We start from the raw sequence: 17,384 nt of genomic DNA, 5'->3' as shown, positions 1-17,384 counted from the left end.
ATTTGATTATTCTGGTATAAATACAGCAGTAATTGGCTTGAAAAATACCTCTCGATCAGTGTTATGGGTCTGTCATCACAATGATGTCGATCAAATAAGGTTGAAGTTACTAATTCAATCCAATCCTATGCTTCGACAAAACCCAATGGCTTTGTTCACCAAAATCCGATGACTTTGATTCAGCAGTTTTTCGAGACGACATCAATGCGTCACTATATTCACAGTCCTATTCAACTTCTCGTAAGAAGCAACGTTTAGAAAGTATTGAAGAGCGCTGGCGGACATCAAAGCAAGCACTTTCACAAGGCGAAACAGCCTAATTGGAGTCGTTACGCAAAAATCTTCATTAAAATTTCTGTTCGCGATAAAATGTTAGTACGAAATTGCAAACGATTGGATGCTAGAAATGAATTGAGGCAAAAAATAATCAGATATTTGGTTACGTTTTGCGTTAAGCTTTAACACACGAAAAGAATACGTGGCAAGTTGCCGAAGCAAAAGTTGCAAATACTAGATTTAAATTTGTCGTCTAAATACCTCTAAGTGGCTCTTTTCCTTTTATCTTCAGCAAAATAAAACGAGCTCTCTCCCCAGCAAACTATTCTCTGATAATACGCAATACTTTCCAAGACCAGGAAATAACAGCAACTGATACTGCGATAGCAATGTTTTGAATTCGTCGAGTAAAATCGCCTCTGTACAAATGTTTACAATTCCTTGATGTGTTTTTCATCCGATAGAGTTGTGCGTGTGCATAATCAGGCAAAGCACGGTTGGAAAATGATTTTAATTAATAAAATGTGCCGTTACATCTGTACACAAATCTTAGCTTTATCCATAATCAAATTCAGGGGGAGATTATTCTCGATAAGATCGCTCGAAGCTTCAGCGAGGAGGTCGATGAATCGTGAATAATGCAGCCTTCTGAATTATTCAGCTGAGCAAACTTCTGCTATGTTGAAAGGACACAAATCAGCAATTTTGGGGGAAGATTGTGACAGCCCTCAAAAGGCGGAAATGAATGAAAATTAAGTAGAAGTGCAACTTGCTATTGAGCTTCTGTTATTTTTCTCCCCTTTTTTCAGGGGGGGGGGGATTGGTAGAGGTGGTGGAGCTGAGATTATTGGTTGGAAATTGCCGTTTCTTATTTCAAAATTTACTTATCAATCGACTAAAGAACCAGAAGGAAGGACATTAAAGTTATTGTGTAGACAAAGTTTAACCGTTTGAAGAAACCGATACAACAAATTTTTTCTGATTCTATCTTTTTTCATGTAGGCTTTGGAAACCCCCGGCCTCCTTCTCGCCTCCCTTCTTTCTAGCGTATCCTGTTAAGAAAATAATACAAACAGACGTTAAATCATCTCCTTAGATCCCCCTCTGTTTGTCAATGATTTGTCTAATGCCCCCATGAACCCCTCCAATGTCTGTAGCCACTGCTGTTTTGAGGGCTTTGACCCACTAAAATTATAAATCAAACTTTTTTTCAAATGAAACAATGTCTTTTTTTATATTGTTCTTCAACAATGGTGTCCCCTTTCTACCTCATCACCAAGCCAAGGCTCATCCTGAAGAAGCTGATTTGACAGAAAATCAGGTCTTAATGAAACTCTTTCATTTTCACAAATGCTTCCCCCGAATAAGAACTTTGGATTGGAGAGCGATAATAAAGAAGACAAAATTGCGACGATTTTATAATTCTAAGACAGAAAAATCGCAGGTTTATCCTACACCTTGCAACTCACGTGCTGCTCATTGCAGATGTACGTACTCTGAGAACCAATCAATCAATGTAGTCGGATAAAGCTCTGGTATAGAAACATTGCCCGAATTGCTCAAAAGTAGAATAAAAGGATCATGCATTTAGACTGAAGTAAACTTTACATTGTATATCTAATATCGAAAGAAACCTCCTGCTCACCTTTTCAGGAATACCCTAGGAATCACCTAGAGAATCTTTGACTACTCTTTGCGCATGGCACTTAACATAATATCTTCAGTCAAAGTTCTATATGTAGGTCCAAATGGATTTGAAATTCACAAGTTCCAATTTTTCATGTCGTTAAGAAAGGAGACATTTTTGCAAACAAGTACCTTCGAAGGACTACAAAATGTTAGTACATTCCGCTGTAGACTTTCCCAAAGTCTATTTTTTGTTAAATCCGTAAGACATTCGTACTACTGCGGGGGTCTCCTCCGCAGTTTAGATATGCCCTAACGAAGTAGGAATTCCTTACGGAGTTAACAAAAAAAGACTTTGGGAAGTCTAATTCCGCTGATTCTAGTAGCAAATGCGTTGAGCAGTTGTGAATAAAAAGGATACATGGAGGGGAGAGGGGGTGATGCCGGAATGGGATCAAAGTTGGGAGAGAATGGACAGACTTTTCCGGATAAATGCTAGCATGGACAGAATTTTCTGCCATCAGGAGTAAAGACGGATACCTCTCCATTACCGTGGGTGACAGACTCACTATATATGAAATAGTGAGTCTGGTACCCAGGGTACTTCTCCATAAACATTTCATTTTAGCCTGACTGCTTATCTTCTTGGGGGCTAGACAAAACTTTTACCTTCTATAGGTTGCGCGCCTGTTATTCGATACGTATGGAAGAGCCTACACAACATTTAGATATTATTTTAATCTTAAAATAGGTGCTGAAATTTCAGTTACATTGGGCATACAATCTTAACAAATAGAGACAACAATTGAAGTTTGGTACCCAATTTTCTTCCAGGGCAAATTATTTTTTTATTTGTATAAACTAACTTGTGCTCACAAAAGGCCTTGATTTTTACATGACCATGTTTCCATAGTGGCTATGCATTTTGCAATAAAAGTAGGTAATTTCGGGGGAAAACAATAAGCAATATTTGACATAAATAGAGTAAATAGAGTAAAAGATCATATTTCTAAGAAAGAAAAAAAATTTATGACAGCGAACTCAGTAATAAGTGTAGAAGACAGAAACATTATTTGCAACTTGTTTTTGTTTGTATACCTGAAACAAAACTAAAAAAGCAAAAATGAAAGTCTAGCAGAAATGACTGATATTTGACTTTTTTAAAACAAAAAGCACATTTAAACCCGCAAATCTTTATGTTTTTATGTTATGAAAAGCCAAGTACCCAATATTTATGACCGATCTGTTGAAGCAAACATTGATAATGAAGACAATAGCAATAATTTTCTGCTTTCTTCCAATTCATTCATTTTCTGTTTGCATTTGTGCAAGTAGCTTATCACACACAGTCAATGCTGCACTCAGTTATACGCAAAACTCAAATTACGTGTAGATTTAACAATGCAGGTGAAATATAATCTATATAATTTATACAACATAATGATACGATTGAACATCTATTAATCTAACCTCCAACAGCTTATTTTCTGTTTGTTTTTTAAAAGAACTGGTATTGAAAACCACAGAAAGCGTACGCAGTTATAAAATACCCAGATGACACACAAATACACGGATTAGGCCAAAACTGAAGCCAGTATTGGAAAAATATTGCTGACAACGTAAGTGACTCGGAAAACTCGTTTATAATTTAAGCCATTTTTTAATATATTGTGAGCCCATTTGGTTTTTACCCCACTGCCTATTTTATTTATTCAAGTCCTACTGAAATTAGACAATTAGAGAAAAAATTACCCTCTCTCAAAAGCTAATTCCTTGTTAAAAAGTTGTATGTTTGCGCTCCAAAAAATTTGCGACAAAAATCCCTGGTACAAATTCAGGGCGCCGGTCAAAATAAAATCACTTTAAATTGTGTTAAATTATTCTTTGTTTTTTGCGAAAATACTTTGGTGTATTGTTAAGTGTCATTTGCAGCAAGGATCAGATAAAGCTGTGTTTTTTTCTGCTTTGAATGGCACAGTATAATATGAATTTTTGTGCTTTTTTAAATTGTTAAAATGATGATATAGAAATTATCACCACATCCAAGTCGTTATTCACATCCCTGAAAATGTTTAAAAACACTCAAAAAAATTGTTTTTGCTATAGCATTAATGCCCTTTGCAAAATGCTTAATGAAAATTTATGGATCTTCAAGAAAGAATAAAAATCAAATTATCGACCCGTGTCTCTACTAGCAATTATTAGTATTTCCTACAAAGACAAACTACATGTAAATGAAACAATTTGATAAAGGAAAATCGGCTACATTGTGAAAAGCTAAGAGGTAAGAGAAAGTGAACGATTGGGATACCACAGAAGAGGAGTGAGCAGAACTAATATGCAATAAATGATCAAAAGGCAATCTAAACTGTCAAATGGAGTTTCCCAGGAATCTATTCAAGAGCCTATTCTTTTGTTCTAGTCCTTTTAACAGTCGAAAAATTTTGAGATAGAGAATGAAGGTTTTTAACTGTAGATTAATCAGTATCAGAACCTACGTTAATACGAGCCCACGTGGGCTTCAAAGTTGTATTTTTGGTCAAAAGAGGCATATTGTTTACCCAAATCTGCAGAAAGTTCCTTATAAAAATGATTAGAAAAATATTCAAGTATTATTGTCCTGTGTTAATATAAGTAGTGCAACAAAATCAACGCAAAATCAGTTAAATGAGGGAAACAAGGGTTGAAGATCTGAAATGATGACATCCCAAACAACTTTTAAGAGCAGAGACAAATGTCCAATTTTGCAAGAACCTTAACCCTGTTTTTCCATAAGATTCTTGTTGGATAAGAAACCAATCAGACTCAAAAGAAATAACGCAGGTTCTTGTTTGCTGGTTTCTTGTAGAGGATTTCATAAAAACCTTGGACAAATGCAGAAAAAGTCGTCGACAGCAAATCAATGATAACGGAGTATATAAACATTTTGCGGATACGCATCACACGCCCGGTGTCACACGAGGTCAATGACAAACAGAATGGTCAATTCTACTCGAAGATCAATTTTCAAAAACTCTAAAGGCGTGGACAAGCATCTTATCTTGCAAGTACACATATCAGACAAAATACCGTCTGTAAGCACAAATGAAGATAGGTCAAACTGCTTACGTCACTCTTAATGCCACGCCTAGAATATCCACCATTTATCATAGCCATTGAGGACATAATCGACGGGCAGCACGTACAGGTAGATTCATGAATTTTATAATCTGTGCACAAAGAATGCCAACTTATAGCTTCCATAGCTCAACATGACCAAAGCGTAACCAAGACGGCAGGGACTCTGTTCTGAGAGAATAGCTGAGATAATCATGATTATAGTTTCTTTTGAAAGGCCAAGCTAGAATCAGGAAAGTGACCAAGGGTCGCAAGATTAATACTTAAAGTGACGCCGGAAAAACCAAGGCGCTGGCTTCAGTCAAAAGGTATTTGAAAAAAAATCCCAGCTTCTTTTGATTCTTTTGCAACTTTTTTGATGATCTGAAAATATCTTGTAAATGGGCTAACTGCTGTCTTGAGAAACTTTTTTACAAGTTTTCGAAAAGCACTACAGTCAGGACTTCATATGAATCTCTTCAAGGATTACAAAAAGCCGATGTCGAAGGAACGTTTTAGAAAAGGACACTTTGGCCCCCTTGCTCTTCATATGAAAGGGCAAGAGAGAAAGTTGCCACCCCCGCCACCCCCGCCCACACTCTTTAAGCTAATTCCAATTCACGAACTTTTGCTACATAAGGGCTGGGAATTTATTTTGAAAGTAAAAAAACATAAATTTTCTAAAATATTATTTTATTCTCATTTGTTATATCCGAAATTTATTTTCTTTATGAAACAATAAGTACGTTCACTGCCTTTGAAAATAAGGTTACAAGAACTGTCAGTTTCTTGTCATGCATATTTCAACTAAGAAGAAATAGGATGCCTCCACGATGCAATTATTTCCTCATCGCCGCTTATACTGTGGGAGCTTTAAATCAAACTGGGTATTTCATTTAAATGGCCTTACCATCTCGTAAAACAACCAGCTGTAGATTGAATATATTTGCTAAGAAGCAAACACATATCAGGGCAGATATTAACAATTTTGATTTTCATGACTCTCTACGAACTGAAATTTTCCGAGTTTGCCTTTATCTATCCGCACACCTTTACAATGTCACTGTAAATATCCACATACTTAAGACTTTAGCATCTATTTGGTATATAAAAGGTCGTATTATCCGTATGTATAATACTGAGAAAATTGCTCGAATGCAATCACATTTGTATCATTTTTAACAAAAAATGTAATGGAAAGGCTCATTCTAGCTAAAAGAACTCGGATTACACTTCTATTACCAGACGAAACGAGGATTTTATAATGAACAACGCATGTTGCTGATGACAGTGTTTTGGTACATAAGGTTACGAAAAAACCAGCATGCGTGCACTTTATAATATGTCCCAATAATTAATCAGAATGAGCAATCTAAAAACTGAGCCATAGCCTTATATGCTGAAATAGCTGTCAACTATTTACATCAAGTAGTCCACACAATTAGCCCACTATTACTACAGAGCTAATGCTTGAGACAATGTACAATTATATAAGGTATAACCTGTTTTTTTGTAAGCGATGACAGTATAAATAATAATGTTCATATATTTCAACGTAAAACACCAAAATGATTGATAGGATGTGGAAAAAAACACTTAAACAAGAAAATTTTGTGTAAAGTTTAATTAAGGTAATCTTACAGTGGGCGTGACATCGGTTTTTGAAAGTGCTATATGAAGGGGTTTTAAATAAGTGTAACATGGCAATGCTGCGACTAATATAGAATATAACACACAAAAATATGAATAAAAGCATGCTCACTCACTTGTTGATGCGCCTCTATTAGGAAATTACGCCCAGTTTGAAATTTGCTTTTCACTCCATAGCAGGTGATGATGATTGACTTACTGTACACCTGCCAATTGCGATAAAAACCTTAGTAGGTCTTTATTATAACCCCACGTTGCGAGCTCATTATACTGATAAACAGCAAATACAAAGCGTAGCAATCAAGCTATAACTGTATTTTTTTGTTGTATTCTTATTTCTTATCTTATCTATTTCTTTTGTTACTTTTCTATTGAATTTTTTGTTCCTTTCTGTTTGCCGCGGTTGATATTACATTTCTAAAGCATCCTGCAAGTCTTTTCTCTATGCTGTTAGTTGTTGCTACTTTAATCACTTCTATACGTTAGTATTAACGTTAGTAGTATAACGCTTGTGCCAAGTGGCTTCTGAGCAACTCAAGCTTATGTTCGTAAGGTTCAGAGTTAATCTCATATACACTTCCTTCATAGATTTTTTGAAAAAATTTCTTTTGTAAACCAACTTGGCAACTCACTACATCAATAAAAAATTATTTAGGCCAATATGGTTTCAAGATACCTTACTACAAGCAAAACTAGTATTGCGCTTAGTCGAAATCAATTGATTTTAACACGGGGCAAAATCTTAGGGAGAATGGTTTATATAAAGCATTAAGATATTAATTATTATACTATAGAGATCTCTCCACACCCCATTGCAAGCAAAGCCATGCACGCCGTAGCTGGGGGCAGGAGCTGAGGTTTTGGAGGCCCCCCCTTACATTTTGCTGAAGTACAATATCAAGGTGCACCCAGTATATGCAACCACCCCCCCAAACTACCACGGGAGTTTGCCAACCTGTATATAGCCCCTTCCCCCAAATACTCAAATATGTGCTCTGGCATCCCTGAAAGTTGCAATTCAGAGTCGGATTTTCATTGAGAGCATCTTGAGTAAAAATAAAGCTACAAAACTAAAGATGCTTAGCTAACTAGCATTGTGGTATAACATAGCAATTTTAGCTTAAATCGCCCTTTCGCACAACAAAATTGCAAGAACAATATGCATCATATTGATAACCGAAATAGATTTACTTGAAAAATTTCAGAGAAAAAGACGTTGGACAATAACCAGGTTTACGGTGCGGCGTTTCTATATACAATGTGTTGCTGAAGCTGATCACGGTAATTTCATTGTAAAATAATATCCGAACGAGTGTAGAAGACGGCCTCGTTGTTAATCACAGATATACGAAAATCTCAGTTTGTAATCCGAGAAAATAGAGTGTTGCTTTGGTAGATAACACGATACAGCGTCTTACCTGTCAAGTATGGTTGTCGTTGCTAGGAAGGGTTTGAACGAATTGGCCTGTCACTGTTCCAACGCGCTAAGGCTGAATACAGTTGCCAAATGTTGCCCAGTAGTTTAAATCTGCACAGCAAGTGCAGAAGAAATGTCACTTAGCCTACACTCTCTAACATAACATGTGCGCTTGTAAAAACTGTTGGCAGATGGTGCATCACACGAATAGACATTGGGCAAATCTTGATATCTAATCTTCATTACTTTCTTCATCGCGCTGTGAAGAGAACACACTGAACAAAAATCGCACCTTTGGTTACTATAAACGACTGCTTGCACAGCCTTCGATAGGGTCATCATCAATCTAGAAAAGCCACGTTCTAGAAATAAATGATCTTCGATTCCCAACAACGCGTTGTAAGACCAAAATACAGTACTATGGGTGTGCGTTCGTAAGCATGAAACTTATCGTAGGAGAAGACTGGACTAGCAGCTATCAAGCTTGAACTCCAAAACTGTTACTCTTTCACGAAAAATGTCAATCAGATTTCCTCTTTATTAGAACAACTAAAATTGAGAGTAGTTTTTCAGATTTTCATGAATGCATGCAGATTTTTACTTGAGCCCTCTTCACAAATATTTTCGGCGCATCATGATCTTCCTCGAAGTCTCATAAGCTACATCAAACATAAGAACTTCAAAATAGGGTAAATTTAAGAATGCCGATGTTGATCGAAGAGAAAGGAGACAGTCACATAAGGTTTAGAGATGATCTATTTTGTTGGAGGCAGATTATGAATTAAATTATCGTTTAAGAAATATGTTGCAAAAGCTAGCTTCGTTGATGAAAAATCATAAGAAAAGCTGTAAAAACTGTAAAAGTATGTAGATATATATTGTTGCAGCTAATATACTTAATAGATCTACTTAATGAATTAACTTTACTTGCATATGTTGTCACCTTTACTTTTATGGAAGGCTTAAATTAGAAGTAAATAAGCTACTTTCTAGCAGCCTACTGTAAATAAATCAATATTAACTGTATAGGTTACGCTGATAGGGTGTGATCGGTAAAACAGAGGCTTGTGATGAGAGAAGAGGGATGTATGAGCCAGAAAGATTCGGCTTAAGCGCAATATTTTTCTCCGCAGTTGAAAATCAAAGCATATACAGAAAGGCTGTTTTCATTTTTTCGATGTGAGGTTATACACATGAGAAGAAGAAACGACACATAATTCCAAACAACGCAGGTTACAACCTTTGTGTAATGAATAAAGCTGCAGGATGTCTTCTTATCAACGGAATGGCCTTGAAAATGATTCCGAATTAAGGAATTGGAAACATTGTTCCTGCTTTGATACCAATCAAATTGTAGCGTTATAGTACAGGCTTTTTCGTTGACAGGTAATCCCAAATCAGAAAAAAAAGTTATGAGTGGATTGGCAAGTGTTAATTTTCCAATTCAGGTTATCAAAAGCTCTCCTCGCTAATTTTCACAGAACAAAATATTTGTGTTTCCAATAACATCAGAATAAACCCTTCCTCGTGTTCTGTGTGAGGATAATTGTAAATTGGCCATGTTTATATAAATGAAATCTACAAAAATAAACGGCAGATTAACAAAACCCGCCCAAATACTCGGCTACTTTTCTTTCTGCAAGAAGCACGTCTGTTTTAACGTATACAGGCGCTGAAGATGTCAAGCGAAAGAAAATATTGTGCTTCTTCCAAATCTCTTTTAATACATGTTTTTGGAAAATAGATAGGTCTTGTACAAAACTTGAAGAAAATCCTAGAAGTTTTTCCATATTCAGTGTAAATAAATTGACTTATGACGTCACTAATAATTTTGTTTGAATTTGAATTTATCAGCACTGCGGATTTTTCACAAGTAAGTGAATGAACTTCGTGATAGGAAAAATTTCACAATAAAAATAACACATTAAAACTTTGATCTTTACGGAAAACACTGTTCTTTTTAATCTGCAGTAGCAAGAGAGGTCAGGCATAGGCTGTCATAGAAAATTGCACTTTTTACCTTTTCTGCAGATTCCCATCACTGTTCTAATATTCTTAAGTACACAATATCCAGTTGCATTTCTGTTTACCATGCCAGTATTGAACTTAAATTGCTACTTTCCAGATTTCCAAACAGTCGAAGCTTTATGTAATTGCACAACATTGCCTAGCCTCTGTTTCAAAACAAATTTTGAGGTTCTGGGAACACCAGCCTCTGTCACGAAATCAAGTTGCATTTCTGTTATCCATAACAGCAATTAAGTTAACTGGCTTCTTTCTAGATTTCCTAGTCTCTGCTTTAAATAATTCTGGGAACACCAGACCTGACCAGGATTGATGATCTACATCCTTTTGTTATCAAAGTTTTCAATATCAAGACTTCTCCCATCTGACAAGTTCTGCAAAGTCCTTTCGTAAGCTTCCTCAGGTGTAAAACCAATCACAACGGATCCAAAAACTTTTATCCTGAACTCATCACATAAACCTTTGATTCTTGTTTCAATTTCATCAAATGAGGCATATTTTGGTCCAGTGTAGGAATCCTGCAAATATTGAATTGAAGGTCAGTTTTCATTAAAAATAGGAGCTACAATCATTGCCAAAAATAGTTGGAGCGCCTTCCCATTGTGGCATACAAATAAACAGAGCAAGTCTAAAACTACCGTACCATGATATCATTGGTGCTTCCAAAATTTCGACCTTCTCCCCCCATACAATGTTGATTTATTTTCTCAATACGTTCATACAGGTTTCAGTGAAAAAGATTTTTACCTCCAGCATCAAAACAGAAAAATTGAACAACATTGTAATGGGGGGTAGGGGAGAATTTTGGAAAAATGCTTTAGCTTTGCGCAAGTGTTTCAACAATTTTGGCAAGGCTTGTAAATAAAAATCTTCTTTACAAAAAATTAAAAAAATCTTGATATGTACTTCATGAGGGGCTAGGCAGATCCTGTTAGTTGATATATATTTAATATTTGACAATGACATTACAAAACATAGCTTTTCTGTTAGGCTAAAACTTTCTGTTATCACTTAAAGCACCTAAATGGAAAAAAAGAATTGTGCAAGAAATATTTGCAAAAGGAAATTCTTCCATTCAGTACCTCAATAAATGTTGAGAATCTAAACCAGGGGTGGGCAACCTATGGCCCGGAAGCCAGAATTCGGCCCGGGAAGAGAATTTCTATGGCCAGGGAGATGATAAAATAATGGAATAAGTTTTTGGTTGGCAAGGGTGATTTTTTTAGGGGTTGCAAATAATGAATGAAAAATATAGATTCAAAAAAAATATCATCTTCGTCAAACCGATCTTTCACTAGCTATTGTCACACATTTATCATGACTTCAGACAGGACAGCAGAATCATTCAGGGGTTTTACGAAAGTTAATGTTAAGAGATGCAGTAGGAACAAATATTGCTGGGGGCACTTAAACCAGTTGAGCACCTATTGTCATGTCTCAGTTGCCAGGGCACATATTGGATAAATTGGTGTTTGCGTATATTAAAGTGAATGGTCCTGAGCTCAAAGGTCATTGTTAACTTTGATTGGTAGATTATGCATTATCTTTCTAGAATGATTTCTCAAAACCCTGAATTACATCCTTTTTAATTTTGATGTTTTTTGTCAGTTTTCACTTTGCACTTGTAAAAGTCTTATCTTTTAAACCCAGACTTGCCAGTTGCAAACTACTTATATGTTAAAGAGAGGTTTATAATTTTAGTGTAACTGATTGAAAATCTTTCATTATTATCATTATAAGTCTATCAAAATAATTTTTCCATTACCGTTGGCCCACTTAAAGTAAAGGTTTGAAGGGTCTGACCCACTGTTTAAAAAAGTTGCCTGTCTATGATCTAAACTTTCCCTTAAAACTTTGCCAATTTATTTTTTAAAGTGATGGCCCTCTTTAAATATTGTGGGTTTAAACTTTTTTATTAAAACATCCTAACATCACTACATTTCCAGAATTTCAATTTTTCACAGACCAGCAAAGAAAAGGCATCAGATATGGCGTTATTGGAAATAATTGCAACGGGGTGGGTTAAAGTCAGGACCGTCGAGAGGGGGGGGTAACCAGGGTAGTTACCAGGGGGCCCGGGGCCTTGAGGGGCCCGTAGAAAATAAGGTATATATTTTTGGCTATGAGCAGCATTGGCAGGGCGGGCCCATGACCCGATTGATATTCGAAATTTAATCTTTCAACATTTGATCAACAAGCTGGTCTATGATGAACGCCTTTTCTTGTTATGGTTTATAATTAAAACATTGACGATACGATCATAATATACTTCTCCAGAAGCCGAAAAATTCGATTGCACTTACATATATCTACATTTAGGTCAAATGTTTTAGTTATTCCTTGTGTGGACTTCCTATAAACGTAGAACTAAATCTTCCATTCACGGCGTACACCAGAGAAAAAGCACATGCGAAAACCAAGACAAATCTAAACGCTATGAAAGTCTTTATCAAAATCACTGAGCGGGATCACGATCCAACCAACCCCTGCGATGCCATCTTACAGGCACAAGTCTGGTGCTCAGAAAAGGCAGGAAAAAAAGATACGAGAAAAAGAAGCAAAGAAGGCCTCTCGCACATTGTTTGAGGTAGGTGCTTACAAAAGAGACAAGGAAGGTGATTTCAACTTTAAAAAAACCTGGCGAATGCTCTGTTCAAAGCACTGCTGAAGAAGAAGAAGACACAAACGGCTTGGCTCCTTCGGTAGAACATGACACCACAGAAAGTAGAGAAAGCACTACTGATTCGTCATTAAATCAAGATACTGTTCATAGTGGATCATTTAGTTTTGATGTCAGCACATTGACTGGATTTCCAACGATAAAGGAGTTAGAAAAGGTTGTTAAAACTGGTCATTTGCCTCATCCTCCAGAGTTTCCCAAAGATTGCGACGGCCACAAATTTCCAACAACGGTCCTAGATGTGAAGCAGCAAAATGGGGAGGTAGTAAGAAGCTGGCTTGTTTTCAGTCCTACAAAGGCTGCACTCTATTGTTTGCCATGCAGGTTGTTTGGGCACACTATTTATAATAGTTGATTATATATATACTTATATATATAATATATAATACTTATAAAATCAAAATTGGCTTCTCCTGATGGTTGGGGAGCGAACGACAGCTGGAAAAGATTGTGGGAAAAGATTAAGGATTTCGCCATGAGGATAGCAAGAAAAGCAGTTTTTTAAACATTAAATTAAGTCTTATTTGTTTTAATGATTTGTTTTATATAGTCACTAAATACATGTTCTGTTAAAGACCTTAAAATACAAATTCAAGTGTTTCAGAGGCGTTGATTACAAAATTCATGCCTTTTACAGTCCATCTAACTGCATTGCTAAGGGCGTAACCCAAAAAAGGTTTTTGCAGCCTTCAACGGTGGGGCCCCATGACAGTCCCAGCCCTGGGGCCCGGCCCGTCTCTCGACGGCCCTGGTTAAAGTTTTATGGAAAAATGATGAAAGGGGTCAGATCACAAGATTCTAAGATTAGAAAGAATGGTTCTTAGCAGTGGTGTTCTAAAGGGCTTCTTAGCAAAGAAAAATACCTTGTATGATTAATTCTGATAAAGATTATACATTGAGGTTGGATGAATTATTGTAATGAAATATGGCTAGCCTTTGGTATCATTGAAGTATCATCATTATGCTGCGTACCAAAGATAATCATTTCACAAAAAACCAAACAAGCAAACATTTTGATTCCAAATTTCACAGAAAGATAAAAATCCAACTCCACACCCCCAGAAAACTCCTGGTAGATAACAAACATAAACGTGGGCTAGACAATTCCCTTTAGCACAATAAATACACAAACATTAATGACTGCCTTACCACTTTCTGTAAGTCCAATGAATCAACATTGCAAGCAATCTCAATCTTGCTTTCATGAGAAAATGCCATTGACTGGACACCAAACAAGCCCCCTGGTGATGAGCCCCTGATTGCTTTAGCAATCAAATTTCCAATCTTCAAATTAGTTGTGTCTATAGTAATATTGAAATTTGTCATATAAGGGATGGCACCGATTCCAGTAATACCGCACTGTCTATTAGGATTGTTTCCAACATCCCAAGAGATCTTTAACTGCTCTGTGACAGCATTTCCCCCCAAATACCAATCCATCTCCTTGCGTCTTTTTACAAGGCCTCTCTTTTCAGGTAAGTCAGCCTCACCAAAGTAAAATATAGAAGTGTTTGGGATATCCTCCACAATTCTCTTTCCTAACTTTCTAGCTACACAGCCACAATCTTCTAAAGAGACAGTTTTTGACAACGGATGAATTGGAATTAGATCAACTGCGCCTAAACGTGGATGCCCCCCTTCATGCCTTGTCAAATCAATAGCTTTGAAGGCCTGTTTACAAGCTTGGAATATGCAGTTTCCTAAGAATTCAACTGGAGCTGCCAATGTTATGACTGATCGATTGTATTCGACGTCTAAGAAAATATTTAGAACTGTTGCTTTGCACTTAAAACGAGAGTTATCGCTATCAACGGCGTGCAAATCGTGACCTAAATTATTTGAATCACTATCTCTGATTAACGTTGCGTCTGGCACCCAGTCAGCTTGATTTCTTACAGCAGCCTCTGCTATATCTCTAACAACTTTCTGGTTTCGTCCCTCCGAAACGTTCAACAGACAGGCAGCCAGTCTTCGCGCCATTTTGATTGTTGTGCCAAACAACGACAGCAACAAAATAATTTGTTTTGGCAGAGTCATCATTTTTCAGTATTTTACTTTGCAATCAGGGGCGAAACTACACTATTTTCATTAGGGGGTATGAAGCTTAGATGCCCGACGAAAGGGCGTGTCGTGCTGGATGAAAGGGCGTGTCATGCCTGAACATTTTTACGAGAGAGGGTCACTGCTAGGCCTTCAGACTCAGGCTGTTTTTCAAAGTCATAAATATGCCTCTTGTTTTTCTGGTGTTGGCTTCCGTTTACATTTGTTTCCGAAAAGCGAGCATTTGTAAGGCCTGTCTTTTCTATTAATGGAAAATAGTCTTCACTTTCTAAATCACCTAGCTATTAAGAGAGCAATTTAAATAAGAGATTGAAGTATGGTCTAAATTTTGTCACAGTCAAACAACAAAACACAGCTACGCAGACTAACAGCTACGCAGACTACAATATTTTGACAAAATAGAGCTTCAGTTGCATTTTCTGAGTTTGATTTTTAACTTTCGGTTGCTCCGGAAGGAATTTAAGCATTTTTAGACACCCAAACACAAAGTAAGTATCTCTGAATTCACCCTAACAAAATCCCTCAAGCTTGTTCAAAGAAAAACTTTTTTATTGGAAATATTTTATAGGTACACCTATCATCAAAGCCAGGAACCGCGCAGCCATTGGGCTAGCAAGGGCTCCAAACTTTTTTTGAAGGTTTACTTTGACGCAACTCGGGATAGTTTACCCCTATGTAGTAGCAGTTCTCATTGACTTGGAACCATTTTTGTTCTTTTCCTAGGTGTTTCATCTTGTTCAATGATATGATGTATTTTCTAACTTGGTTAGCTTGGTTTTTTATTTCCATCGAGCTAATTCAATCTATTTTTATAGTGTTTGATATCTTCTCTGAACCAGACTGTTTATAAAAATTCAATAGAAATAAGCAAATATTTTCTAAAAGGGGCGTTTTCCGGCATTGAAGGGGGCGTGGCCTCAAAAAATTTTCGGTCACACCCATTTCAGCCCCTCCACTTTTAGAGTGGCGCGCGGTCCCTGATCAAAGCTCAATTTTTGTGTTTTCGTAATCATGGATATTGTTCAGAAATAGAAGAAATTCGAAAGTTTTTTGCAATTCATATCTTAATTAAAATTCCTTAATAAATTTTCTATTATTTCCGGCTTGAACTGTCGGCTTAAAAATTCCTGTTACTTGTTACAGCTATTTGAATTTTTTTAATTAAAAAACTTTGGCGGCTGAACGGCCATTTTTGGAGAAAGGGTGCAATACTTTCGGACCGTACGTGTAAAACCTTAATCTAATTTCGGGGTATAACTCCTTATGAATATATGATGAAAGTTTCGTACATTTGGAAAGGAAAATGTTGCTTGATTTTTCTCCGAGATGGCATATCCTTCATGCTTTGATTCATGATGCTTCTAATATTGTCAGTGTTCCATGGGATCCGACGCAGGATGGAAAGTGGGGGTGAGGGGGGCGGTTCAAGGTAAAATTTAGCAATCATAACAAAAGATTTTGAAAAAAGCTCTCTTGTTTTGCAAAAAGTGGGGGGGGGTATGCCCTGTGTTCATTTCCTTTTTGCATCAAACACAATTTACTTTCCGTCTATACTTTTGCTGGCGATCAATACTTTAGACTCTACTTCCGCATCTCGAGGCGAGATAAACATGTGCTCGTCGAGCTCGAGACGAAAGCGCTGATCAGTGGACGAAAAACAGAAATGTATATATGTTGCTGTTGCCTGCCTCGTTTCTGTTTGGCTTTCCCAACTGGACAGAAATTGAGAAAAGGATGGGGGGAATAGCCTGAGTTCCAGACCCCAAACTAGAAGTATTTGGAGTCTGGGGCTCAGGCTAGGGGGGAAAAGACCATAAATTCAAAAACCAAGCTAGGGCAACAAGTAGCAATAAAAGTGCGACCTAAAGAAAATTTCCAGATTTGCCCGACCGATATATATTGGCAGCGATAATTTGCCCGACAAAATCTGCTTTTTTTGAAGATTGGGGGGTGCAGCACCCCCCCCATACCCCCCAGGAGTTTCGCCCGTGTTTGTAATCTTAAAGGTTTTCTAGCCGATTAGCAGTTTGGAATAAGGTCAATTAATGAGAATGATTGTGCAACCAACTTTTTGCATAAAAACTGATTTGGTTTCAATTGAGACCTTAATTGTGAATTTCGAGAAAAGAAATTCATTTGTTTCCTTGTACAAGGGTTTGTTTCTACCCTTGTTTCTACCAATTTCTACCCTTGTTTGAGAGTTTGATCAAGAACCTTTCCACGTGTTTCAAATATACTTCCCTTTTTTCGCATGAATGAATGAGATTTTTTATGGCTTTTAAGCGGTGCATTATGGAAGGTCATGTGAGCACTAAAGCTCAAAGTCCGTCATTCTGCGTTTATCATGTGCTCAGTAACAAATGCAATACTGGCTTTGATTGGTTTACACGACGGCTATGAGTATTTTGATTGGACAATGAAAATGACGTACAGGAATAGTTTGTACGTTGCATCAGCCTTGCCCTCGACTGAAAATTTGCGCGCAAAGGAAAATTGACTCACTTTTTCGAGAAGTTTCATCAGCAAGGAAGAAAGAATATTAGGGAGTGATGG

General features: G+C 36.9%; 1 protein-coding gene across 1 annotated transcript in view; it reads right to left on the bottom strand.

The window, feature by feature from the left end:
• LOC135692271 (uncharacterized) overlaps nucleotides 1–14,825 on the bottom strand; it is a 52,088-nt gene extending 37,263 nt beyond the window's left edge. Inside the window, exons 1-2 of the mRNA XM_065210367.2 lie at nucleotides 13,920–14,825; nucleotides 6,765–10,608 (exon numbers count right to left, since the gene is read on the bottom strand). Of these exons, the coding sequence (XP_065066439.1) occupies nucleotides 10,408–10,608; nucleotides 13,920–14,810 (1,092 nt within the window). The 5' untranslated portion in view covers nucleotides 14,811–14,825 and the 3' untranslated portion in view covers nucleotides 6,765–10,407. The remainder of the gene's footprint in view (nucleotides 1–6,764; nucleotides 10,609–13,919) is intronic.
• Nucleotides 14,826–17,384: the final 2,559 nt, after the last annotated feature.

The sequence above is a fragment of the Rhopilema esculentum genome, chromosome 13 (assembly GCF_057945365.1).
Source record: "Rhopilema esculentum isolate cy_ngs chromosome 13, ASM5794536v1, whole genome shotgun sequence".
Taxonomy (NCBI): Eukaryota; Metazoa; Cnidaria; class Scyphozoa; order Rhizostomeae; family Rhizostomatidae; genus Rhopilema; species Rhopilema esculentum.
This window is presented reverse-complemented; position numbering and strand designations above follow the sequence as displayed.